Genomic DNA, 22,402 nt, shown 5'->3' with positions numbered 1-22,402 from the left:
AGCTAGCAGTCTCCCCTGTCGCAAGCATTCCTCCCATATACAGTATACACACTTGTATGCACACATGCACACACTATGGACAAACAATGCATTCACTGCGTTGAGCGAGGAACATTAAGAAAAACACAAGAACTGAGCAGGTGACTACATTTAATCAAGTCTCGATTCCAGGCTATATCTGGAACACCAGTGCTGTGGTAGGCCCGTGGGCATTCACCTCAGGTAGTGAGGTTGAGAGTATCGATTCGAAAATTTCATACAGAAAATTGCTTATCACTCCACCTGATGCTGGCATGGATATGACATTGAGACTGCATGCTGGTTTCTTTAGTCTGGCCACAATCAAAATCAACAAGGAAATGTATATCAATTTTCAATAGCCCATCAGGTCTGGCAAAGTTAGGTTGAGCAGTCATTTGATATTTGATATGTAACAATAACAAAAATCAAAGGTGCCGCAGCTGGTGAAACTTAGGAGCGGACAAGGCCTTGATATTTGATGTATCAAATATCAAAATAATCGGCACGGGAGCATAGGGTCGGGACGGGAGGTGATGATAAACAAGTAATTTGTGTTGAATGGCCTGAATTGTTGTTTGCTGTATCTATCTCCTTGATTCTTGAAACCTCGGTTGACAATTGTCCCGTTGTGATTTTTCTGACCCCATTCTACATCTGGCTATGACCCCCCAAGTAAATCTAAGGCATATGGAGCCCCAGTTTTTGGATGGCAGGTGTGCCATGCTTGCCTGTACATTGTATACACAGCATGTTGTGTATTCAAGAGAAAATGTTGCTAGGCTTCACAGCAGGCAGCATAAATTCGGAGGCAGGGCTTTATAATGAGCCTAATGAATATTAATATAAAACGCTGTGAACATAAAACTACTGTCTGTTGCATACAAGCGTGCTGTGTACATATCGTCTTCCATAGTTTTATCAATTACAATCACTGTCGCCATCAAATATCTGTCAAATCCATCGTTATTTCATTATTATGTGTATCAATTTAACTTGGAAAATAATGCGAGCACTGTGACCTTTGACCGCGGAAACTAGCTAATTGATACATTTATAGATGGCGCGACGTTAGTGTGTATTGAGTGTGGTGTACTTCAAACCGATTTCAATGCGCATATCAGTGTGGCGCGACCGTTTTGATACTGGTTTAACCAATTCGTATTCCGGAGAGCGCTCCACGGAAAACAGTTTCAATTCGGATTCGGTGTAAACACAGCATCAAAAAACACATCATAAGGCCATTTTCGTTATCACTACATCTCGCATTTGAATGTCTTTTAAGTTTTCTAAACACTTTTATTTATTGCAGTTTTGATTGAGTCACCAAAAAAATGTTCTGAGCTATGTGATTTGGATTTTTATGCATAATTAGATAATTTTCTGTGGGTTTGGAAGATAACCTCGGAATAGGGATGGCATTTTCAGGATATACTCCCTCGAAGAGAGGAATGCCCTCGGGAAGTCAAGGGTGGATATAGGACACCAAAATGATAACGATGAAAGCAATGATGATAATATGTAAATATTGCCCGCCATGGAGGGTGACTTACCGAATGTCGCCCCGTCGGGATGCAATGTCTCCCGAGGCTTTATCTCATACCAAAAGTCATTGGTAAAAAAGAATCGGCTATATACGTAAAGATGCCAACATCTGATAAAACACTGGTCGCGGCACAAGTGAACCATATCCACTTATATGCGATCAAAAATCAACAGAAAAGCTTGTGATGTCAGTGTGTATATGGCAGTATCGTATGATTGTCAATTTTGCCACGAGAAACGACACACTCTTTACATATCATATAGACATTGCCCGCCACGGAAAGTAACATGCCGAATGTCGTCACGTCGGGAGACCTGGCAAAATGTCGACCGGTTAGAGCAGGCAACATTGCGAATACCCACGGTCACGTGACGTGTATCAGCCAATCATAATCATGGAATCTCACTTGAGGTATAAGATTTTCATTGCCCACCACGAATGTCATCACGCCAGGAGACCTGGCAAAATGTCGACCGGCTGGAGCAGGCAACATTGCGAATACCACACGGTCACGTGACGTGTATCAGCCAATCATATTAATGTAATCTCACTTAAGGTATGAGATTTTCATTTATTGTCAACTTGTCTTTTTGCTTCAGTGACATGGATAAGCAAAAAGCTATGATAATTGACGCGTTGGTGAAGATGGGTTGTGCCGAAGCAGACGAAATGCTGGATAAGATAGCTGAAGATGAGGATGAGGAGACCATAAACACGAGTAGCATTGATGGCATCTACTCAGATGTACAGAAGTGGGCTGATGTCTTAGACACAAAGGTAATGAGGCCTCCAGGGTTTGTTGACGAGGTTGTGTGCTGACTCATAAAGGCTGACAGTGTAGAGAATATTCTATATCTGCACCCCACACTTTCAGAGAAAGTTCACAGATATATTGCTCTCATCAGACATCCATTTGAGTGAATGAAATACAAGAGTTCGCTCCAAGATGATGCAAACATTTTCATATTGCTCTTGTTTTCGTAGTTTCTTGGATTTTCATTAAACCCATGTCCTGTCCTGTGATATCTCATTAATTATATCATTTGTGCAGTTGCCCCCCCCCCCCCCCCATCCATATAAAACGCCTCTGACATCTGTGCAGTACCAAGTTCCTAGGCAGTGACCTTGGGTCTTTTTTTAGGAGCGACTCTGGCCGGAATAATTTTCTGAATGGATTAAAGCGGTGGGACAGTTGGATTAATTTGAGGTAGAATATAATTCAGAGAGAAACTTGTGAAATGACAGCAATATAAGACGTTTCTCTTTACCTTGGAGCAAACTAACGGTTGCGGTTTTCTCAGGCATTGATCCTTTTTACCTTTGCCTGCAGGTGCTCTCATTCACATTGAAGCATGCCATGGTCCACCAGCACTATGGAAAAGCTATCAAGATTCTTACCAAGGTGAATGATGACAAACCTTCAAAGGACCAAGAAAAGCTTATGTCGGAGGTAAGAGCAAGTTGTGAGTCAAGGCGACATGTACATTTCATCTAGCTGTAGGCTACAAACATACATTATGTTTCTAGAGCCCTTGATCCCGATTCGGTTTATATGCTATCAACCCTCAAGATCGTCCATTGTTCCTGACAGAAGCGTGAGCCAAATTCCTCAACCCCAAACAATAGCAAGGAGGCTGTTCTATAGATCAGGTGCCCTCCCCATTACTAATCCAACAGAGGACAGCATGGTTTAGCACTACCTTTGAGTTGAGGATATGGATCACTGCTGCTTTGTGTGATTATTACATAACCAGAGGTGTATAAACAAGCTTAATTCTAAACAATGCAGTCTGTGTCACCTTAGGTAGAGATTAATTACCAGTATATGTACTACGCTTAATATATATATCATTGTTTAGTGCAGCTAGGACCACAGTGACTGGAAGCATGGTTAAAAATAGTGACTTTGATGAACAAAAATTTTACAAAGATTGTAAAAGTTAATTTGTTCTCAGGCCTCTTTATATTTGGGCTAATTTTGATGGAACTTTGACAAACTGATTATTAGGTCTGTGACTACATGAACATATGAGCAGTTTTTGCATTAAAGTGTCTTATCTTACAAAAAAGAGGATTTGTCAGCACTCTCTAGTGTAAAACCAAGCTTCATTCTAAACAATGCTTTCTGTGTCACCCCAGGTAGAGATTAATTGCTAGTATATATACTAAGCTTAATATATATATACTAGCATTGTACCCGTGGCGCAGGCAGGTTCAAATGGGCTATACCTTGAATAGATTGAATTGCAATGAAAATATAATGCAATATCAAAGGAGCAATATCGAAGAGACAAATTAAACCAACCATTTGTCCACAGACTCGGACCCTGTGGCGTGCTGTATGCGTGCATATAAAAGTAAATCAATTGGTCCGAATGAGATGATGAGGCAATGTGAATATACCTCGTTCCTTAGTCAGCAATATGCCCCTTTTTATACGGAGATGAAGGAGAACCCAGATAGGCCTTCACATGTCGGCCTCCAAATGGCTCGGACCAATTGCACTATCACTACTAAAACTTTAAAATGCGTGCTCCTCCTACATGTAGCATGATCTCGGGCAAGGCACTTAGTCGACAGGCAAGCTAGAAGTTCAGCACCGTGAGCAGGTCCTTGATAAGGCCATGCCAAGTTCAGAGTGCCTCTTCAGATACATCAAGTTTTGAAAGCTGTGGTGAGCACATAAACATACCATTGTAACCTTAATTTGAAAATCCCTTCATAATCAAGGGCTAGCTCTGGCTAATACAGTACCAATATACGATAGACCATCAATTTGACCCCAGCTTCTTACTGCGGCAAAACCCAAGTCCAGCAACCAAAAGTATCAAAATACATTTTTGTTTACATTTGAACTGCACACATGTGTTTGTTTACAATTTCTTTCCCGCGAAATCTCGAAGATCAGGTGACCTACAATCGTGGATTGAAAATAACATTAACCTTGGTTCAGCAGGTCAACACGTGTACAGGCTTTTCCAATCATCCCCCTACAGCCAGCCGTTCAACAGGTAGTGTTAGTCACCCCACAGGGAGTGCAGGTGATTCATTAATCCCCTGCATAACTGAACAGCAATGGCTTGGCTTCCGTGAGTGATAAGGAGAATTGACCGTGTCCGATTAAAAATCCCTCATTACTGCTCCGCTGAAGTAAATTTCCAAAAATAAACATGACGTTGCATCAGGATAACATATCACCTGCAAACGTGCAAAATTTCGAGACGAAACACGACCCCCAAATGGCACTTTAGCGAGCCGCCTTATAGTATTATGATATAGATCAAGTGAGGCTAGGACTACTCTGACTGGAAGCATGGTTGATTTCTGAATAGAGTGACTTTGATTAACAGAAATTTTACAAAGATTATAAAAGTTGTTTTGTTCTTAGGACGCTTTATGCTTGGGCCAATTTTGTTAGAACTTCGACAGACTGATTATTAGGTCTATAACAACATGACTATATGAGCATTTTTTGCGGTCAAATGTGTCATCTTACAAAAGAGAGGATTTGTAAGCACTCTCTTCGTATTAATCTACAAAATATAGTGTTTCAATATTGGTCGAAGTTTTGCCTAAATTTTTTTGAAACCACTGTCAGATTGATGACTTTGATTGCCTGAACAAGAATATATGTGCTATTTTGCCTAGAGATCATTTATCTTTGTAGAAAAAATTGTTTTATAAAACCCACTTTCACAAAGAAACCTCAAAAACTAGTGAAATGCCACAAACGTTATTCTGAGGACGCTTTGTGTTTGGGCTAATTTTGTTCAAACTTTGACTGACTGATGATTGGGTTTGAGTGAACATGAATATATGAGCAATTATAGTAATGAAATATCTCATTTTACCAAAAAAGAGGATTTGTGAACACTCTCTTGGCATAATCTAGGAATGGAGAGCTAGAAAAGTAAAGAGGGCATTCCTCTTTCATGGAGTCCTGACAAAACTTCTCAAACCTATTCTACAATAAAACGCAACCAACGTCCATTGTAATATAGTCAACATAGCAACACATAGTTGACCTGTGACCCTCTTTTGAAAAATAGATGACATTTAACTTTGGATTAGATTCATGAGGATAAGACTTCTCAGTAAAATCCACTTTTCGAGAACATTTGAAATTCCATTTAAAGCATATATACTGTAAATTCTACAAATGATTTTAATTTTACAGTTCCAAAATATTGTGCACTATATACTGCAGAAGGGAAACATTTCGCGTGCAGAATATTTTCGCAAATTTTAGGAATAGGTCTGGGTCACAAAAATATTCTGCTGCGAAAATCTGTTGCTTTTAGCATGAAATCCATGTCATTGTTGCCATGTTTCTGCAGAGGCACTGTATACATCTTGGCCCAAAAAAGGCCTACGTGTATACCTCGCGCAATTAGCACTGGTCATAATTACACCTAACTTGAACAACTTTTATTTAATTATCGCTGAGATTATGCTAAGTAGGAGACATTTTACACCACAATCCCCATAAACTAAGAGCTTAGGGTCAAAATAGACAGTTTAAATTTTTCTTGGAAAAAGATTCTTCACTCGCGAAAATATTCCGCCGTGAATATGTCCAACGTGAGGCATTCGCCAAAATTTTATGCCGCGGATATTTTTCATCCTACAGTAACAACTGTGCACGGAAACTGAACAGGTTTGAGTGATCATTTTTAGCTCACCTCTTAGCAGAGGTGAGCTTATCCCATACCGTGGCGTCCGTCGTCCGTCGTCGTCGTCGTCGTCGTCGTCGTCGTCGTCGTCGTCGTCCGTCGTCCGTTAGCAGGGCACGTTTCGTAACTGTTAGAGCTATTGAGTTGAAACTTGGTACACATGTACCCTTATGTTATGACACCTGGGAGACCAAGTTTCGGTCCGATTCGTTTCATGGTTTGGCCACCAGGGGGCCAAACGTTAAAAGTGAAAATATGCAATATCTCCCTTAATAGTAGTCGGGAAATTTTGAAAAAAATATGGTAGGTACTTCTAGCAAAGGTGCATCATATATCCTCCGGGTTTTTGATTTGACCTCCTTTTCAAGGTCACAGAGGTCAAATGGTGTAAATTAGCCGTTAGGATGTAACGATGGCACGTTTCTAAACTGCAATGACTATTGATACCAAATTTAGTACACATTTACCCCATAGTCAGGTGATCTCAGGGACCAAAGTTTGGTCCAATATGATTCACCACTTGACCACCAGGGGGCAAAATCCAAAAACCTTAAAAATGTGATTATTCCTTAACTTCTTGCCCGATTGCCACCAATTTGATATCATGGGTACATCTAACCACCATACAGTATATGTCACACAGGTTTTTAATTTGACCTTCTTGTCAAGGTCACAGAGGTCAAATGGTGTAAATTCGCCGTCAGGCCGTTACTATGGCACGTTTCTTAACTGCAATGACTATTGATCACAAATTAAGTACACATGTACCCCTTGGTCAGGTGATCTCAGGTACCGAAGTTTGGTGCGATCTGATTTGCCGTTTGGCCTCCAGGGAGGGGGCCAAATCCTAAATTCTTCAAAATGCCATTATTCCTAGTAATGACTTGCCCGATTGGCACCAATTTTATATCATAGGTACATCTAATTCTAACAACCATTCAATGTGTCACCCGGGTCTTCTTTGATTTGACCTACTTTTCAAGGTCACAGAGGTCGAATGTACTGTAAATTGGCCATTTTGGGGAAATTGTAATTGCTTGGACCTACATCAAACCTAACACTACATGACACAAGACCATGCTCTTTTTCCATCTTTCCTCCACATGAGGTGAGCACAATGGCCCTGGCCATTTCATTTATGTCGTTCATACTCTAGCCAGGTCAGACTTTTGCATGTGTACTCCATTCGGACACACCCGAGGAAGAAATAATCTATTTATAATAGAAAACTCTTAGCTAGTTTGCTTAGCTACACCTAGGCGGCGCTCCTATACAGCCTCTGCCTCGGCACACTGTTGCACACTGTCCCGAGTTTCATTACCACGTTTTCGTCCAATTTCGGCCGATTCCGCGTTAAAGAAGGGCTACCCAGGACACCTTCGGGAGGTTTAATTTCTCAAGAAGACGGGTGAGATCGTTCTTTTACGACCGCCCCTCGATTTTCGCTTTTGGAGTGTGTTTTTCCTGACGTCTCCAAGAAATTTTTTCTCCTTTCTCCCGGGCTGACTGACCTTCTCTCTGTGAGTTAGTCGTCTCTTCAGACGTCCCCTGGCGGGGCAAGACCGATTTTCACCTTCCCGTCTTTGCCGCCGTTCACCGCACCCGGAGGTGTCCTGCCCGGCTTGGGCAGGGGGTCGGTGATCGAGCACTATTCATGGGCGAGGGGCCCTGGTACCCCCCCTGTTTTGGGTGCCATCAGACCGTCCATTTCCCCGGTGCGACCCTACCCTGCTCTGTCGGGTTTGTCGGGGTCGACAGGTCTGGCTGCCTATCAGGCATGCCCCCCCCCCTCCCCCTCCTGTGTCTGCCCCACGGGAGTCCGATTTGAGCACTGAGCCTCAGACTCTTGCTTCCTCCCTCACGGAGGAGCAAAGGCAGTTGCTCAGGAGTCTGACGGACCGTATGGAGGCTTCTAACCTCCATGAAAGGCCGGTGGCTTTTGACTTTTTCAGCCTCTCAGGCTGATTACCCCTCGGGGGTGAGGACTCCGTCATTGTGGCGGGTATGCGCGACTTACGCGCTTTTGTTAGGCAATTTGTGCCTCAAGACACTTGTCCTCTCCCGACGGTCAACCCCGCCCTCAGTAAGGTGCCGTTCGACTTGTTCGGCGACGCCTCCTAGCAGGAGTCGGATGCGGTCCCTGACCGGGCTTTTTAAGAACTAGCATATACCCATGGAGCGGGCAAAGTTGAAATGTAATATACATTAGTTAAATGGGCACGATGATTGAGCTACATTAAATTTCTAACGTTACTGAAGGTTTATTAAAGGTTAAACACGAAATTAACTGCATTTAGGGACTTATTGCTGCTATCTACATATGCAACCCCCAATAGATTGATTGGAGTACGCTATTTTGCACAATGCATTGAGACCAGTGATAGCAGGTCCTGTTCCAAATAAGACCCTCACATATTAGGCATATCACCTACCCACTCCCGTACCCAATGCCACTGTCGGACCAAAGCCAGGCGCATGGAGAGATGCAGAACGCAATTCAAACTGACAACATCAGTCAGTAAAGAATAAAACAAAGAGCAAGCGCTGGCCACTGTACATATTTTGTCCATCCTGGCATAACTGTTTATTGATACCCTGACTGCATGTTCCGGTAGGCCACTTCTCCGGCCCTGATTAGAGCCTCCACATGGTTGGATACGGCTCTCAGGGATACAGCGCCATATTGCGGGGGTCACCAGAGCGCCCTGGTCTCGACGCTCCCGTCTACGGGACCGGGTGCCTGGACTCGGGCTGGGAAGCAATTCACGACCGCTTCCTCTTGAGCCTGTCCTACAGACCCGATTATTATCGGGTCTCAACGTCGGGAACCGACCCGGTTTCACTGTCGCCCCTCAAGGACGACATCCAATTTTCGGGTTTGGTACCCCCTAAAGTCCTCTCTTCTCTGGCCTTATGCGAAGAATGATGAGGCCCTGGCTAAAGAGACCCAGCCAGTGTTGTCTTACGCCGACCTGACTCTTTGTGCTCTGACCAGGTCCTTAGCCGCAGATGCCTCGGAGGCACAGCGCGTTCTCGCGATGTCCCTCCAGCAATCCCTGCAGCATGCCAGTGATCTTGCTGCTAAGCAGGCGGCTAACGGCGTGCTAAAACGCCGCGACCTGCTCATTGAGGGGTTGAGCATGGTCAGATCCCAGTTTCTGGGGGGGGGGGCATTAAGGACCGCTCCATTGAGTGGCCCTTTTTTGTTCCACGACTCCCTGCCTGACACCATGGGTGCTCAGGCAGAGTCGGATCGCCTGATGGAGTCAGTTTCGACTTCCCAGGCCGCCCCCCGCCCGCGTTCCTATGCACAGGCCGCGGGAGGGGACTACAGGTGGGGTCTCGACGCCCCCGAGGTTCGTCAGCTCCTCATGGGCCCTCGTCCTCGCGTGGCTCCTCCTCCATTCGTCCCCAAGGGCAGGCAGAAGCTGCAGCTCCCTCTCGCCGCTCCAGTAAGCGCCATCGCTCCTCAGGCGGGAGCGGCGGGCAGCCCAAGCGTCCTTTTCAAGAGAAGGGTCGCGGGGCAAGCGCAAGTGACTTTTTAGTCCTTCCTCCTGCGCCTTCAGGTTGCGCCCCCACAGAACGCCGTCTGGGAGAGCAGACAAAGTTTCTGCTCGTCACAACCAGACAGGCAGGGTGGCTTTTAAATTGGGACAAATCCGAGGTGGACGCAGCTCAGGATTATGTCTTATGTCGCTAACGAGAGGGCCTGATGTCCCCCCCTCCGGACCGAATTCGCAAGATTCGGTCCTCGGTCGGGATTTTTCGCAGTCAGGACAGCGCCACAGCCCGACAGTTTCTGTCGCTGCTGGGACTGCTCAATTCCAGTGGACCAGGTTCCTTTCGGCCGCCTGTATATGTGCCCACTCCAGCTCCTCCTGCTGTCGAGTTGGCGTCCTTTCACGGACTCTCTCGACCAGCGGATTTTTATCCCGGGGTCCCTTCTGGGGGAGGTGTGGAGTTTCTGGGGTTCGGAGACGGAGCTCCTCTGCGGAGTGCAGCTCAGTCCGCCGTCACCCCAGATGTCCCTGTTCACCGACGCCTCCCTTTATGGTTGGGGCGCCCATTTGAACGAAGTGGACCTGACCAAGGGCAAGTGGTCGGAGGAGGATGCGCGTCTCTCGATCAATATCCTCGAGTTGCAGGCTGTCATCCTGGCCGTGAGGGCCTTCACGTCTCATCTGAGGGGTCACAGGGTTTCTCTTTTCTCCGACAATTCGACAGTGGTCTCTTATATTCGGAGACAGGGGGGGGGGAAGAGATCCGACACATTGTGCCGTCTCACTTGGGAGCTCCTGCAGCTTTGTCGCCGCTTGGATTTCCAGCTCCTCCCCGTCACATCCCCGGCAAGAGGAATATCTTGGCCGACACCCTTTCCAGGTCGGACTGTCTGGTCCAGACGGAGTGGACCCTTTATCGCGAGGTAGTCTCTCGCCTCGGGGGCCCTGTGGGATGCTCCGGTCGTGGACTTGTTTGCGACTCGGTTGAACAAGAGGTTCCCCCTGTACTACTCACCCCTCCCGGACGGGGAGGCCTTGGGAGTGGACAGCCTGTCGGCCTCCTGGGACGGCCTCAATGCTTATGCATACCCGCCAACCCCTCTGTTGCTACTGGTACTCAACAAGGTGGCCAGTTCACGGGTCAGACTTTGTCTGATAGCACCGTGCTGGCCGAACCAGGCCTGGTTCCTGGTTCTGCTGGAGCTGCTGACGGATCATCCCCACCGCCTGCCGGCGTGGGACCGTCTGCTTTATCACCTGATCGGCCGGGTCTATCATCAAGACCCTTCTTTCTACAGGCTTCACGCCTGGAGGCTGTCGGGTATTTCCTCCGAGAGAGAGGCTTTTCGAAAGACGTTATCCGTAAAGTCACCCAACCTCAGAGACAGTCTACCCTTGATTCATACGATAGCAAGTGGGCTGTCTTTCGAGACTGGTGTCGGGAGCATGGAGTTTCTCCGGTCGCTCCCTCTCTTCCCAACTTCCTCGACTTCTTGAATTTTCTATTCTCGGTCCGGAAGTTTTCGTTTCAGGGAGTGAAAGGTTATCGCTCCGCCTTTTCGGTCACCTTAAAGCTGACTGAATCGTAGCAACCGTCTTGGGATGACGCTGTTTCATCATTGCTTCGCAATATGTCTTTGGAGCATCCTCGCTCCATTCAGCTCTCCCCCAAGTGGGACCTCTCGGTGGTCTTAAGGGCTCTCATGAAATTTCCATTTGAGCCCATGCATCAGGCAGATTTTAAACATCTGACCTTTAAGACCGTTTTCCTGGTGGCTTTTACCATGGCACAGCGGCGGTCTGAGCTCCATGCTTTAGCCTTTGATAAATTGGCTTCACTGAGAGGGGCGCGGTCCTAGAATTTGTCCCAGGCTTTCTTGCTAAAAACCAGGTGCCGTACACTTCCAGGCGCCCGGTTTTTATCCCCTCGTTATCCGCTACGGTCTCTAGAGACTTTCCGGACAGAACTCTCTGTCCTGTTCAGGCATTGAAGTTCTATTCTAATAAGACTAAGGAGCCTGCTGTTCGCCTAGGCAGGAAGCGCCTCTTTTTGTCTTATAGAGAGGGGTTCACTAGGGAGATAGCTGCAGCCACGGTCGCCAGATGGTTGGTGGCCACCATCCGGATGGCTTAGTCTATGACACTCGTTTCTCCAGAGCTTCGTCGCCTAGGTGCCATTTCGGCCCATGAGATTCGGGCTATTTCTACTTCGTGGGCCGAGTATAAGGGAGTGGCGCTGAACGTGGTTTTGGATGCGGCTACGTGGAGTTCTCACTCTACCTTCTCCCAGTATTATATGCGCAATTGTTCCACGTTGACAGACGGTATGCTGTCTCTTGGTCCAATTGTCGCTGCTCTCAGCACGTGGTCTAGGTGTTTCCCTGCCTAGACCACTCGTCGATTTTCTCTCCTGCTGGCTGTTTTGTACTCCCTCCTTTTTAAGCGGGGGGGGGGGGGGGGGTTGTTCCATAGACTGTTGCCGGGTCTTCGGGCCTGCACGTTTGCCCCGTCCAGCTGTCCTAGGGTTCAGTCGCCTAGGACTTTTGAGAGTTAGTCAGTGAGGCCGCTCCATGTTATTCTGGGGTGCGCTCTCCTTCTTTTTTTTTAAAAAAAAATTCCACATTGTGTCTCTTGACGATATGTGCTGAGCTTAGACCGTGTTGAGGTGGTTTTGTCACCGTCTAGGAGGGGATGGGTTTCCCAGTTATGCTTCCCTTTGTTTTCAGAGGGCCTGTTGACCTCTAGCCCGGGTTTTCCCCAAGCATTTTTTCTCTGGGTCCCCTGGTCTCACCTGTTGGGTTCTGCTGCGCAGCTTTGGAGACAGTTCACTTCACTACATTGTAAGTCACCGTTTACCCTCCTTCCTTTGGTTGTTGGTAAACGATGCAAAAGTCTGACCTGGGTAGAGAATGAACGACATAAAATTTCCATTTCCTGTGGAAATGTCATTTTGTTAGTTCATATCCACCCAGGTCAGATTACCCGCCCTGTCTGTCCCCACATCAACGGGACTTATTCGGTGCACTCGAGTAATACGTACTAGTGATGGCAGCTCACACGAGGCAGAGGCTGTATAGGGGCGCCGCCTAGGTGTAGCTAAGCGAACTAGCTAAGAGTTTTCTATTATAAATAGATTATTTCTTCCTCGGGTGTGTCCGAATGGATTACACATGCAAAAGTCTGACCTGGGTAGGTATGAACTAATAAAATGACATTTCCACAGGAAATGGAAAGTCTGTGACTTGCGACTTGCTCGAGGCGGGGGTACGCTAACTGATCGACAAAGCCCCGCCGCTTCGTCAAACGATGAGAACCAGGCGAGATCGACAAAAATGCCTTATTTTTGGCTCACCGTAGGGGAGTCTATACAACAGCGCAGTGTCCGTCGTCCGTCGTATCCTATTTCAAAAACAGAGGCACGTTTCTTAAACGCTAGGGCTATGGACTCAAAACTTTGTATGCATGACCCCCTAGCTCAGATGACCTTCGACACTGAATTTCGGTCCGGTCTGATTCTTGACTTGGCCACTAGGGAGCCAAAGCTGAAAATATAAATAGTGTGATATCTCACTTATTCGTCATTTGATTTTGATGAAATTTTTAAGGTAGGTACTCCTAGAAAGGATACAACACATATCATACGTGTTTTTGATTTGACCTACTTTTCAAGGTGTAATTCAGTGTCCAATGGCGTAAATTTGCCGTTTGAGTGTAACTGTGGCACGTTTCTTAACCGCTAAAGCTATGAACTTGAAATTTGGTATGCATGACTCCCTACTTCATATAACCTCTGACACCGAATTTCGGCCTGATCTGATTCTGGACTTGGCCACCTGGGGGCCAAAACTAAAACAGGTAAAAAGTGCAATATCACGCTTAATAGTGTCTTGTTTTCAATTTTATTTTCATGGTAGGTACTCTGAGGAAGGATACATCACATATCGTACAGGTTTTCGATTTGACTTTATATTCAAGGTCACAGAGGTGAAATGGTGTGAATTGGCTGTTTGTGTGTAACTATGGCACGTTTCTTAACCACTAAAGCTATGAACTTTAAACTTGGTACACAGGACCCCTAAGGTCAGATTACCTGCGACACTGATTTTCGGTCCAGTTTGATTCTGAACTTGGCCACCAGGGGGCCAAAACCAAAAATTTGAATAGTGCCATATCTCGCTTAGTACTGATTCATTTTGGTAAAAATTTTATGGTAGATACTCTTAGCAAGGATACTTTACGTATGATACGGGTTTTAGATTTGACGTACTTGTCAAGGTCACAGAGGTCAAATGGCGTAAATCGTCCATTTGAGTGTAACTGAGGCACATTTCTTAAGGGATCACGTCCAAAGTCCGCACGCGATATTCGCCGCGAAATCTGTCCGAAAATCGACTGGCGAATGTGAGGCGATAATATGAAATCGTCGGAATGTCAGATGCGAAATTCGCCCACAATCGCGCCAATTCTTCGATTTCGCCCCAAAAATCGCTCCAGGCGATAATGGAGCGATTTTACGTAATTGGTGGCTCTTGCATGCTTGTCCGATATTCGGAACAATTTTGCAACGACTTTCGTCTTGTTTTATTGGCGGAAAAGTGCAGTCACGTAAACAAATCTGGTCATACTAAACAGCGTCCACCAGATTTAAACACATACATACATTAAAGCCATCAAAGTAAATAATAATGGTCATAAACGAAGCATGAAATTTTCAGGAAATGTATTTTTTATGGTGTACGTATTACATTTTGGCCACTAAATTTTATTTGATGACTTTATACCCAACTTTAAACCTGGTGAACGCTGGTGGACGCTGTTTAGGATAACCAGATACTACAACGATTTTGATTGGTTGGCTGAGACTCGGAAACATAAGCCTAACTATGATTAGCTGTATGATTCGGTACATTCCGCCACAATCCTTCGGAATACATACCATAATACTAAGAACCTCAAACCTCTGTGCCAAATTTGTGTAGCTCCTCGTGGATAGATGTGATGTATATGATTACTGCAGTCAGGTTGACCGGGAATTCCAGTTTGTGTTTTGATCGGTCTGCTATCAACTGTTGTCGGAATACGCATACTACAACACATGTAGGCCTCTAATATTCGCTTCGTTCCGATGGTTGGTGAGAGCGAATTAGGCGCGATTATTATTTTCGCCTGCGATTTTTATTCAGTCTGAATTTTTCGCCTGATCATAATAGAATCGCCGAAGCAGGGAGCGATTTGGAGGCGAATGAGTGTGGCGATATTCGACCAGGCGAATTTTCGCCCCGATTCACGCAGCGAATATTCGCGTGCGGACTTTGGACGTGATCCCTAACCCCTAAGGCTATGAACTTGAGACCTCTGACCCTGAATTTCAGTCCGGTCTGATTCTCGACTTGGCCACCAGGGGGCCAAAAGTGATAACCTAGAAAGTGTGATATTTCGCTTATTAGTGATTCGTTTTCAAAAACACTTTTTATTGTAGGTTCTCCTAGCAAGGATACAACACATATCGTAAGAGTTTTTTGATTTGACCTGCTTTTCAAGGTCACAGAGGTCAAATGGCGTAAATTGTTGGTGACTCCCAGGTATCGCCTTGAGACATTTGGTGGCAGAAGCTTTACAGTTTATGCCAGCAAATTATGGAACTCGCTTGACACTAACACCCGCAACAGCTCCACCGTCAGCGAGTTCAAAAGAAGATTAAAAACCAAACTATTTGAACAGTGTTTTTGTTAAGCGCAGCTGAGCAATTTTTCTAATTGGATTTTGCGCTTTATAAATGCTATTTGTATGTATGTATGTAATTGGTCGTTTGAGTGTAACTATGGCACGTTTCTTAACCACTAAAGCTATGAACTTGACATTCGGTACACATGACTCCCTACGTCATGTTACCTCGGACACCGATTTTTATCTGATCTGGTACTCAACTTGGCCACCAGGAGGCCAAGATTAAATACGTAAAAAGTGCAATATCTTGTTTATTAGTGACTTGTTTTTGATGATATTCTTATGGTACTCACTCCAAGCAACGATACATCTCATGTCATACCAACTTTGGTTTGACCTATATACTATACATGTACAATGTTTCTTAACCACGATGAATTCCAAAGCACCAAATATCTATATGGTGAGCACAATGGCCCCTGGCCGTTTCATTAAAGCTCTAAAATCGTTATTCTTCAGTCAATTTCAAATTAAAAAGAGCTATTTGTGATAGAGATATATATGCTGGCGAACTGTCTCGCTCCCAAAAGCGACGCTGCAAAATATGTCATCATTTATTTCTTTAGTGGGGAGGAAATATTCCCGAGATACACAAACTGAACGGCTAATCTCTCAGAATCCCTAGGCAATCTTGATAAAATGGACCCGCCAAAAGGGCTAAAACGGGCTTACAGAAAAATCATCAAGGGCAGAAAAACGTAATGTACAGGCTGATATCCTAGTCAGTTTACTAGAAAGTTTTTTGAGGCATGCTGCTGTCTAGTATTACTTTGATTGTACAGTACACAATGGCATGATCTCTCATGGCATCCAGTCTTTGTAAAAGTTTTGTTGTTTCCTGAAGGATTTCTAAATATAATTTGAAATTTTTAATGGTATTTATATTGATATGGTCATAATAATGATAATGATGATACATGTAATGTTTTATCTAAAATAAAACATTAGTGTTTTCATGTTTTATCTAAATTAAAACATTAGAATAAAAGGTTACACTGCAAAACACACATTATTGTCATTTGTCCAAGCCACCTGTTTTGACATCGTCATATGTGGCAATTTGAAAGATTGACTTACTTATTGGCATCCTCTCTTCAACATCAGCGAATTGACAGTGTAGCACATGGCTAAGAGCAACAAATCTCGCTTTGGGATGCTACATCATCGTTGTAGGGTAAAGCCTTCATGCCTAGAAATATTTTAACAAAGGTTGGTGTGCATTTCAGTGTAGGTGAGCCTTATCGTAAGTTATTTCTTAAATGTTGTATATGTCAGTTAATTTCTAAGGCAATCCTGTCCGTCTCGGAGGATTATAAGAGATAGTATACTCGGCCTACCTTCTGAAACTCGTTTATCATTGTGTGGCTTGCAAGTAAGGTGTTAATGCAAGTTTTAAATATAATAAGTTACTTTTTTTTTCAGATGTACAAAAACCTTGGCTGGGACTACATGTCTGCTCGAGTTGACAGTTGTATACTGGTCAGATATCCACCCAACTACAGACCATTCTAGAGATGTTTTTTTCAAAAAAATGACACTGACTTCATTCTTAATATAGCAGACTGTAAGTGTCAGATTCTAGAAATATTTGCCACAGATTTCCGGCGACTTTGGCCCAAACATATGCCAGATCTATTGCTTGTGTGTTTCTTTATAAATTAAAATACTGTCCTCACTCAGTTACAATGTACCTCGTCGTCGAAGGCATTCCTAAACAACATTGAATGTGTGAACCGAAGTCACCTCTCATTGGGGCTGAAATTATGTGGGCATGGCTTAACACAAAGAGGGCCTATTAAGGGGAATGTCGCTCTCCATTCCTTTTGTGGAATACAAAGTTTCTTGGCCTTGATAATATAGGCAAGGGTCGTAGGCCTATATGTATGTCATTCTTGGAGTAAATGAACCATTGAGAAATGGACATTTGTTCATTTCGAGCAGTGTTGGGGCCTGTTTTGATAATACCCAAAGACAGTTAACTGAAGGGATTGTTGCTCGATCAATAATGGAGAGTTTAAGACACAGTTCTGATGACGCTACCGTCCACGCTAACGAAGGTTTTACAAGCAAGTACCGGTACTATAAAAAGATATTGGGCTGTATGCATAAAACAAGTAAATGCTTTTTACTTCCAAAATTGAAGCATTACTTCTGTCTGTATGCATAACACCCCAAGTAAATGCTTTTGCTAAAAATCAATTGCTTTTAGCATAAGCATTTACTATTTACGTGTTGCATTTAGCAAATGCTAAAAATCATGTGCATAAAACTGAGCATTTGCTCCAACAGTCCAAGTATTTGCTTCAAAATTTCAAGGAAGCTCCAGACCTATCTCAACTTTCAACTTCAAAATAAGTGTTAAGTTCATCCAGAGTAAAATGGCTGCATTTATGCAATTGGCTCCTAGGAGGAAGGTGTACCAGCTTTGACAGGACCAGGCATCACCTTCTTATCGTGGAGAATTCCTTTTTACGGAGGAAAATGTATGGGCGGTTATTTAGGCATAAATAGAGGTTGTCTCAAATGGTAGGTGATAAAGTATGGAATTAGTGAAACCTTGGAAACACTGATAAACCTTGGAAACACTCCTTAAAATGCATAAAAACATGAAATAATGCCATTCGAACCTAACGTGGTTACGAATCAACATTTGGAGCTTATTCTTACATGATCAGATCGGAATTTTATGGTAATTTAGAAATCTGCCGCATATCCGATTCAATAGTCTATATTTTAAAACAACCCAGTTGTACCTCGCCTCCAGTGTACAGTACTGATCTCCCAAATATGGGAAGACACGCCCACCACACACCCATAATATGGACCAATAGCGCTCCGCTTATAAATACGCCACCACCACGCGGGGCCTTTTCGATCAGACGAGTTGCTTGGGAAGTTGGGGGCCTGTCATGCATTATGCATGGATAAGGTTGACGACTATGTCTAGGCCTAATTGTCTATGATTGACTGATATTTTATAACAAATGATGAATAAAAGAAGCCTAGTCATGTATGTTTATTACCGAAGTTTGCGGATGAAAATTTCCTCCGCCGTGAGCGATTTCTTACATCTTCCAGTACGCATCGAGGGATGCAGAGATCTTTGTGACGTCACCAGTTCTAAGCGGTTTTTTATTCACGTGTGTATTTGTCCTATGATCTCGTGCATCTAGTACCGAGCATAATACTTTATCGTCTATGGAATACAAAACAATCATAAAAACTAATTTTTGCTTCCATTGAAGAGAAATAAAATATTTTAACGACCACAGCGCATTGCCAATTGATGACGTCATCCTCCACATTAAAAATGTTGGCTTCTGAACAAGGAGGATACCGCGGTGAAGTCACATCACGTGATCCCGACCCATATTAGTGATCGCTATGGCCAATCAGATTCAGTCTACTGACAGCACCAGCACTGAACACATCTCCACGTCTCACTGTCTGGTGCGCTCCTGTACACAAAAACATCAATAGACATGAAATATTGCAATACCTAGTATGGATTCTTCCTGTGTAAAATAAAATTTACAGAGCAGATTAACTTCCACGAATAAAAAAGACGTTTGGCGTGGCCAAAGTGCGGAAATAATGTCTCCGCTAAAATACACTACGAAATACACTAGGCAATGCACTACGCAATATACAGTAGAGATGCAGTTGAGTTTGTTATTGTTTTGACTTAGAAGCCCGCCCATATCATAATATATTCATGTATTCATGAAGTATGAACTCATTTCTGTCCCATACACCTCTAATAACAGTCAATTTCTCCTTAAATCATCACAGAAACCGCGATATCCGCAGGAAGATTTCTTTCTAGTGTCCTAAAATGCATGATCTTACAGGGGCGCTAACTCGACAAATAGAGGGGATCTATGGGGATCTATGCGAGTTTTAGGTATTACAGGTCTCGAACTTGTAAAATCTGTAAACATGACTCCAAATCCCATTATGATAATGAAGAGATTGCCCATATCTGGGAGACTGTTTTGAAACCATCGCTAATTTTGGAAGATCGGTGCCCGGCTATTTGGTTTAAAAAACCCTATTTTCCTCCATCAAAACAGCACTTTTCATTATTCAAATGATAGCTTATTGTCTTAAGACTTATTTCATAGCAGAAAAGTACTAATAACTCAGATTTGATGCGAAAAATCTAACTTTTTTGATGACTTGATTTTCCCTTGGCCGTGGATCGAGTTTGTTTACAATATGCAGCGCCATCTTGGAAAAGCCGTGACGTCACCGCGGTATCCTCCTTGGCTTCTGAACTAACTGGCAAATTGCTATCAATAAAGTCAGCTGGGACGAGACTGTCAGTTGGGAGGGTATAAATCGTGGAAGGAACGCACCCGATTTCCCGCGCTATTTGCACAGTGATTCCATGGTTTACATTGAATATTACAAGGTTTATCAGTGTTTCCAAGGTTTCACTAATTCCATACTTTATCAACTACCGTCTCAAATAGACATTTTATGTTGTGTTACTGTTATGACTCGAATAGACGTTTGGTGGCGCTCATTTTAACGGAGACATATCTGAAATAAACAATACTGGAGCAAGTTTCGAAATGGTTTATCTGCCACGACGATATTATTGTTATTGCTCTAAGCAGTGCACATGGCCATTTACGCGCGTATCTAAGGAAAATCGAGACTTAATATCATTTCATTTTAATTGTAATTGGATTTTCAGTGTATTTAGCTGTCTGCATTTCCTGACAATACATAAGTACATCAAATGTACATGCAATACATGCAATAACGCCGCCGCTTTCCGCAATGATAATAGAGAGTTTTCGCTATCTCGACCGAGAACGGATCCGCCGAGAATTATTCCCGATCTCGTTCCCGTTCTCGGACCTGGCAAAATTGGTTTTGCATTCGCGGACCGGGAACGTGACGTGATTGCTGACGTCACTCATAGATGGCACCACTGTGTCCTAGTGGTTGTTATGGAAACATCCACGGATCAACATGGCGCGCAATTTGATTAACTTCGCAATTCAACACGGCGATGATGATTTGCTGCAGTTTGAGATGGATCGTCTGGCTTTTGGCAGAAGAGAGACTTCTTTTAATCCAAATTGGGATCGTTTTGACATAGACAAGCTTAGTGATGCACAGTGTGAATCGAAATTCCGCTTTTTTAAGGACGATATTCGTCAACTTGTCCAGGTCTTGGACATTCCCGCCGTCGTTTCATGCCAGAACCGTTGCGTAATCACTGGGGAGGACGCTTTATGCATGACTTTAAGACGATTTGTGTACCCAAATCGATTCACAGACCTGCAGGAGGAATTCGGCCGACCTCTCTCAGTCCTGTCTCTTGCTGTGAAAGAAACTGTAAATCTGATATACGATACCCATGGGCATCTCCTGAGGCGGTTAAACCAGCGGGCATGGTTGGATGAAGACCATCTTGCCGCCTATGCGGAGGCAGTTGAAATGGCTGGTGCACCCCTTACCACTTGTTTTGGGTTCATCGATGGCACCGTCAGGCCTATATGTCGTCCAGTACGTTTCCAGAGAGCTGTCTTCAACGGTCACAAGCGGGTCCACGCTATAAAATTCCAATCGCTCACCCTACCAAATGGGCTCATTGCGAATCTTTGGGGGCCGGTCGAGGGCCGTCGACATGACGCCGGAATACTTAGAGAAAGTGGGCTTCATGATGAGCTGGAACAGTTGCCACGAACCCGGGATGGAGAATTCTATTGCGTGTATGGAGATCCTGCTTATCCCATCCGTCCGTGGTTGATCTCGCCTTTTCGGGAAGGGGCCGCAGGTCTTAATCAAAATGAGCAGGACTTCAATGCTGCCATGTCTGCTCCTCGTACCTCTGTAGAATGGGGCTTTGGGAAAATACTGAAGTACTAGGCATTTGTGGATTTTAAAAAAGACTTAAAGGTTTTCCTCCAACCTGTGGGAAAATTCTATTTGGTTGCTGCATTGTTAACGAATATCCATACCTGTCTGTATGGTTCTCAAACAGGATCTTACTTCGACCTGGAGCCTCCCAGTCTCAACGATTACATAAGGGGCTAGGACAGAAACAACCTTCTGGCATCGGTATGGCACTTGACTGAACAACATGAGGCCAACTGCTTTCCAGTGACACTAGTGTGCAATGCTCATGGACGATTCCAAGACAACCCCACAAAGTGTTACTCTAAACCTGGACATTTTTGCTGGCTGATTAATTTCGCTGATTTTGCAGGTGGGAATTACATCTTGTATTGGTGTTGAACTAAAGAGCAACCTCTTGTTAACAAAATTTATCTGTTTTTTCAAGGAATTTTGCAAATCTGCGAAAAAAATTAGCTGCAAATAATTTCTGGGTTACAGCATTTGAATGATGAAGAAGTATAACAATGTAAAAACAAACCAAATTTATTTGATAACATATATCAGTAACAACAGATTGTAAATAGATTTGTTAACAAGTCCTCAGTACTATCATTCGAAAGTTTGTTGTTTCCTCCATCCCGCGAGATGGGCTGGTGAATTTGGAAGTAAGAAATGTGCCTCTGAATTCTCCACCACACAATACAGAGCGAGTAAAAAAAAGACACTTTTTAAAAGGCCCCTTGTTTTATTGTGTACCAATACTAGTAGGCCTATATATAATCTATTTTTGCTTCTACTTATGCAGCAACTCTTCCTGCATCATTTGGTACTAGTCATGCCTAACTGGTTTTCATGCATGACTGCACAGGAGACATTTAGGAGACAAGGGTGAAATCTGACCTGCACCAACTGATATGGATGTGAAATGGCTCTCAATTGGCGCAGGTCGGATTTCACCCTTGTCCCTTATTATCCTCTGTGCAGTAAAGCATTAAAACCAATTAAGCATGAATGGCACCAAAAGATGCAGGAAGAGTTGCTGCATAAGTACAAGCAAAAATAGATTGTATATATTGAAGTGT

General features: G+C 44.0%; 1 protein-coding gene across 1 annotated transcript in view; it reads left to right on the top strand.

Annotated features, from left to right (window-relative positions):
• LOC135494753 (tripeptidyl-peptidase 2-like) overlaps window positions 1-20,235 on the top strand; it is a 153,319-nt gene extending 133,084 nt beyond the window's left edge. Inside the window, exons 22-24 of the mRNA XM_064783021.1 lie at window positions 2,164-2,341; window positions 2,895-3,014; window positions 16,887-20,235. Coding sequence (XP_064639091.1) covers window positions 2,164-2,341; window positions 2,895-3,014; window positions 16,887-16,976 — 388 coding nt within the window. The 3' untranslated portion in view covers window positions 16,977-20,235. The remainder of the gene's footprint in view (window positions 1-2,163; window positions 2,342-2,894; window positions 3,015-16,886) is intronic.
• Window positions 20,236-22,402: the final 2,167 nt, after the last annotated feature.

Source organism: Lineus longissimus, chromosome 10 (assembly GCF_910592395.1).
Source record: "Lineus longissimus chromosome 10, tnLinLong1.2, whole genome shotgun sequence".
NCBI classification, from domain to species: Eukaryota; Metazoa; Nemertea; class Pilidiophora; order Heteronemertea; family Lineidae; genus Lineus; species Lineus longissimus.
The sequence above is the reverse complement of the archived record's forward strand: the minus strand, read 5'-3'. Positions and strand labels throughout refer to the sequence as shown.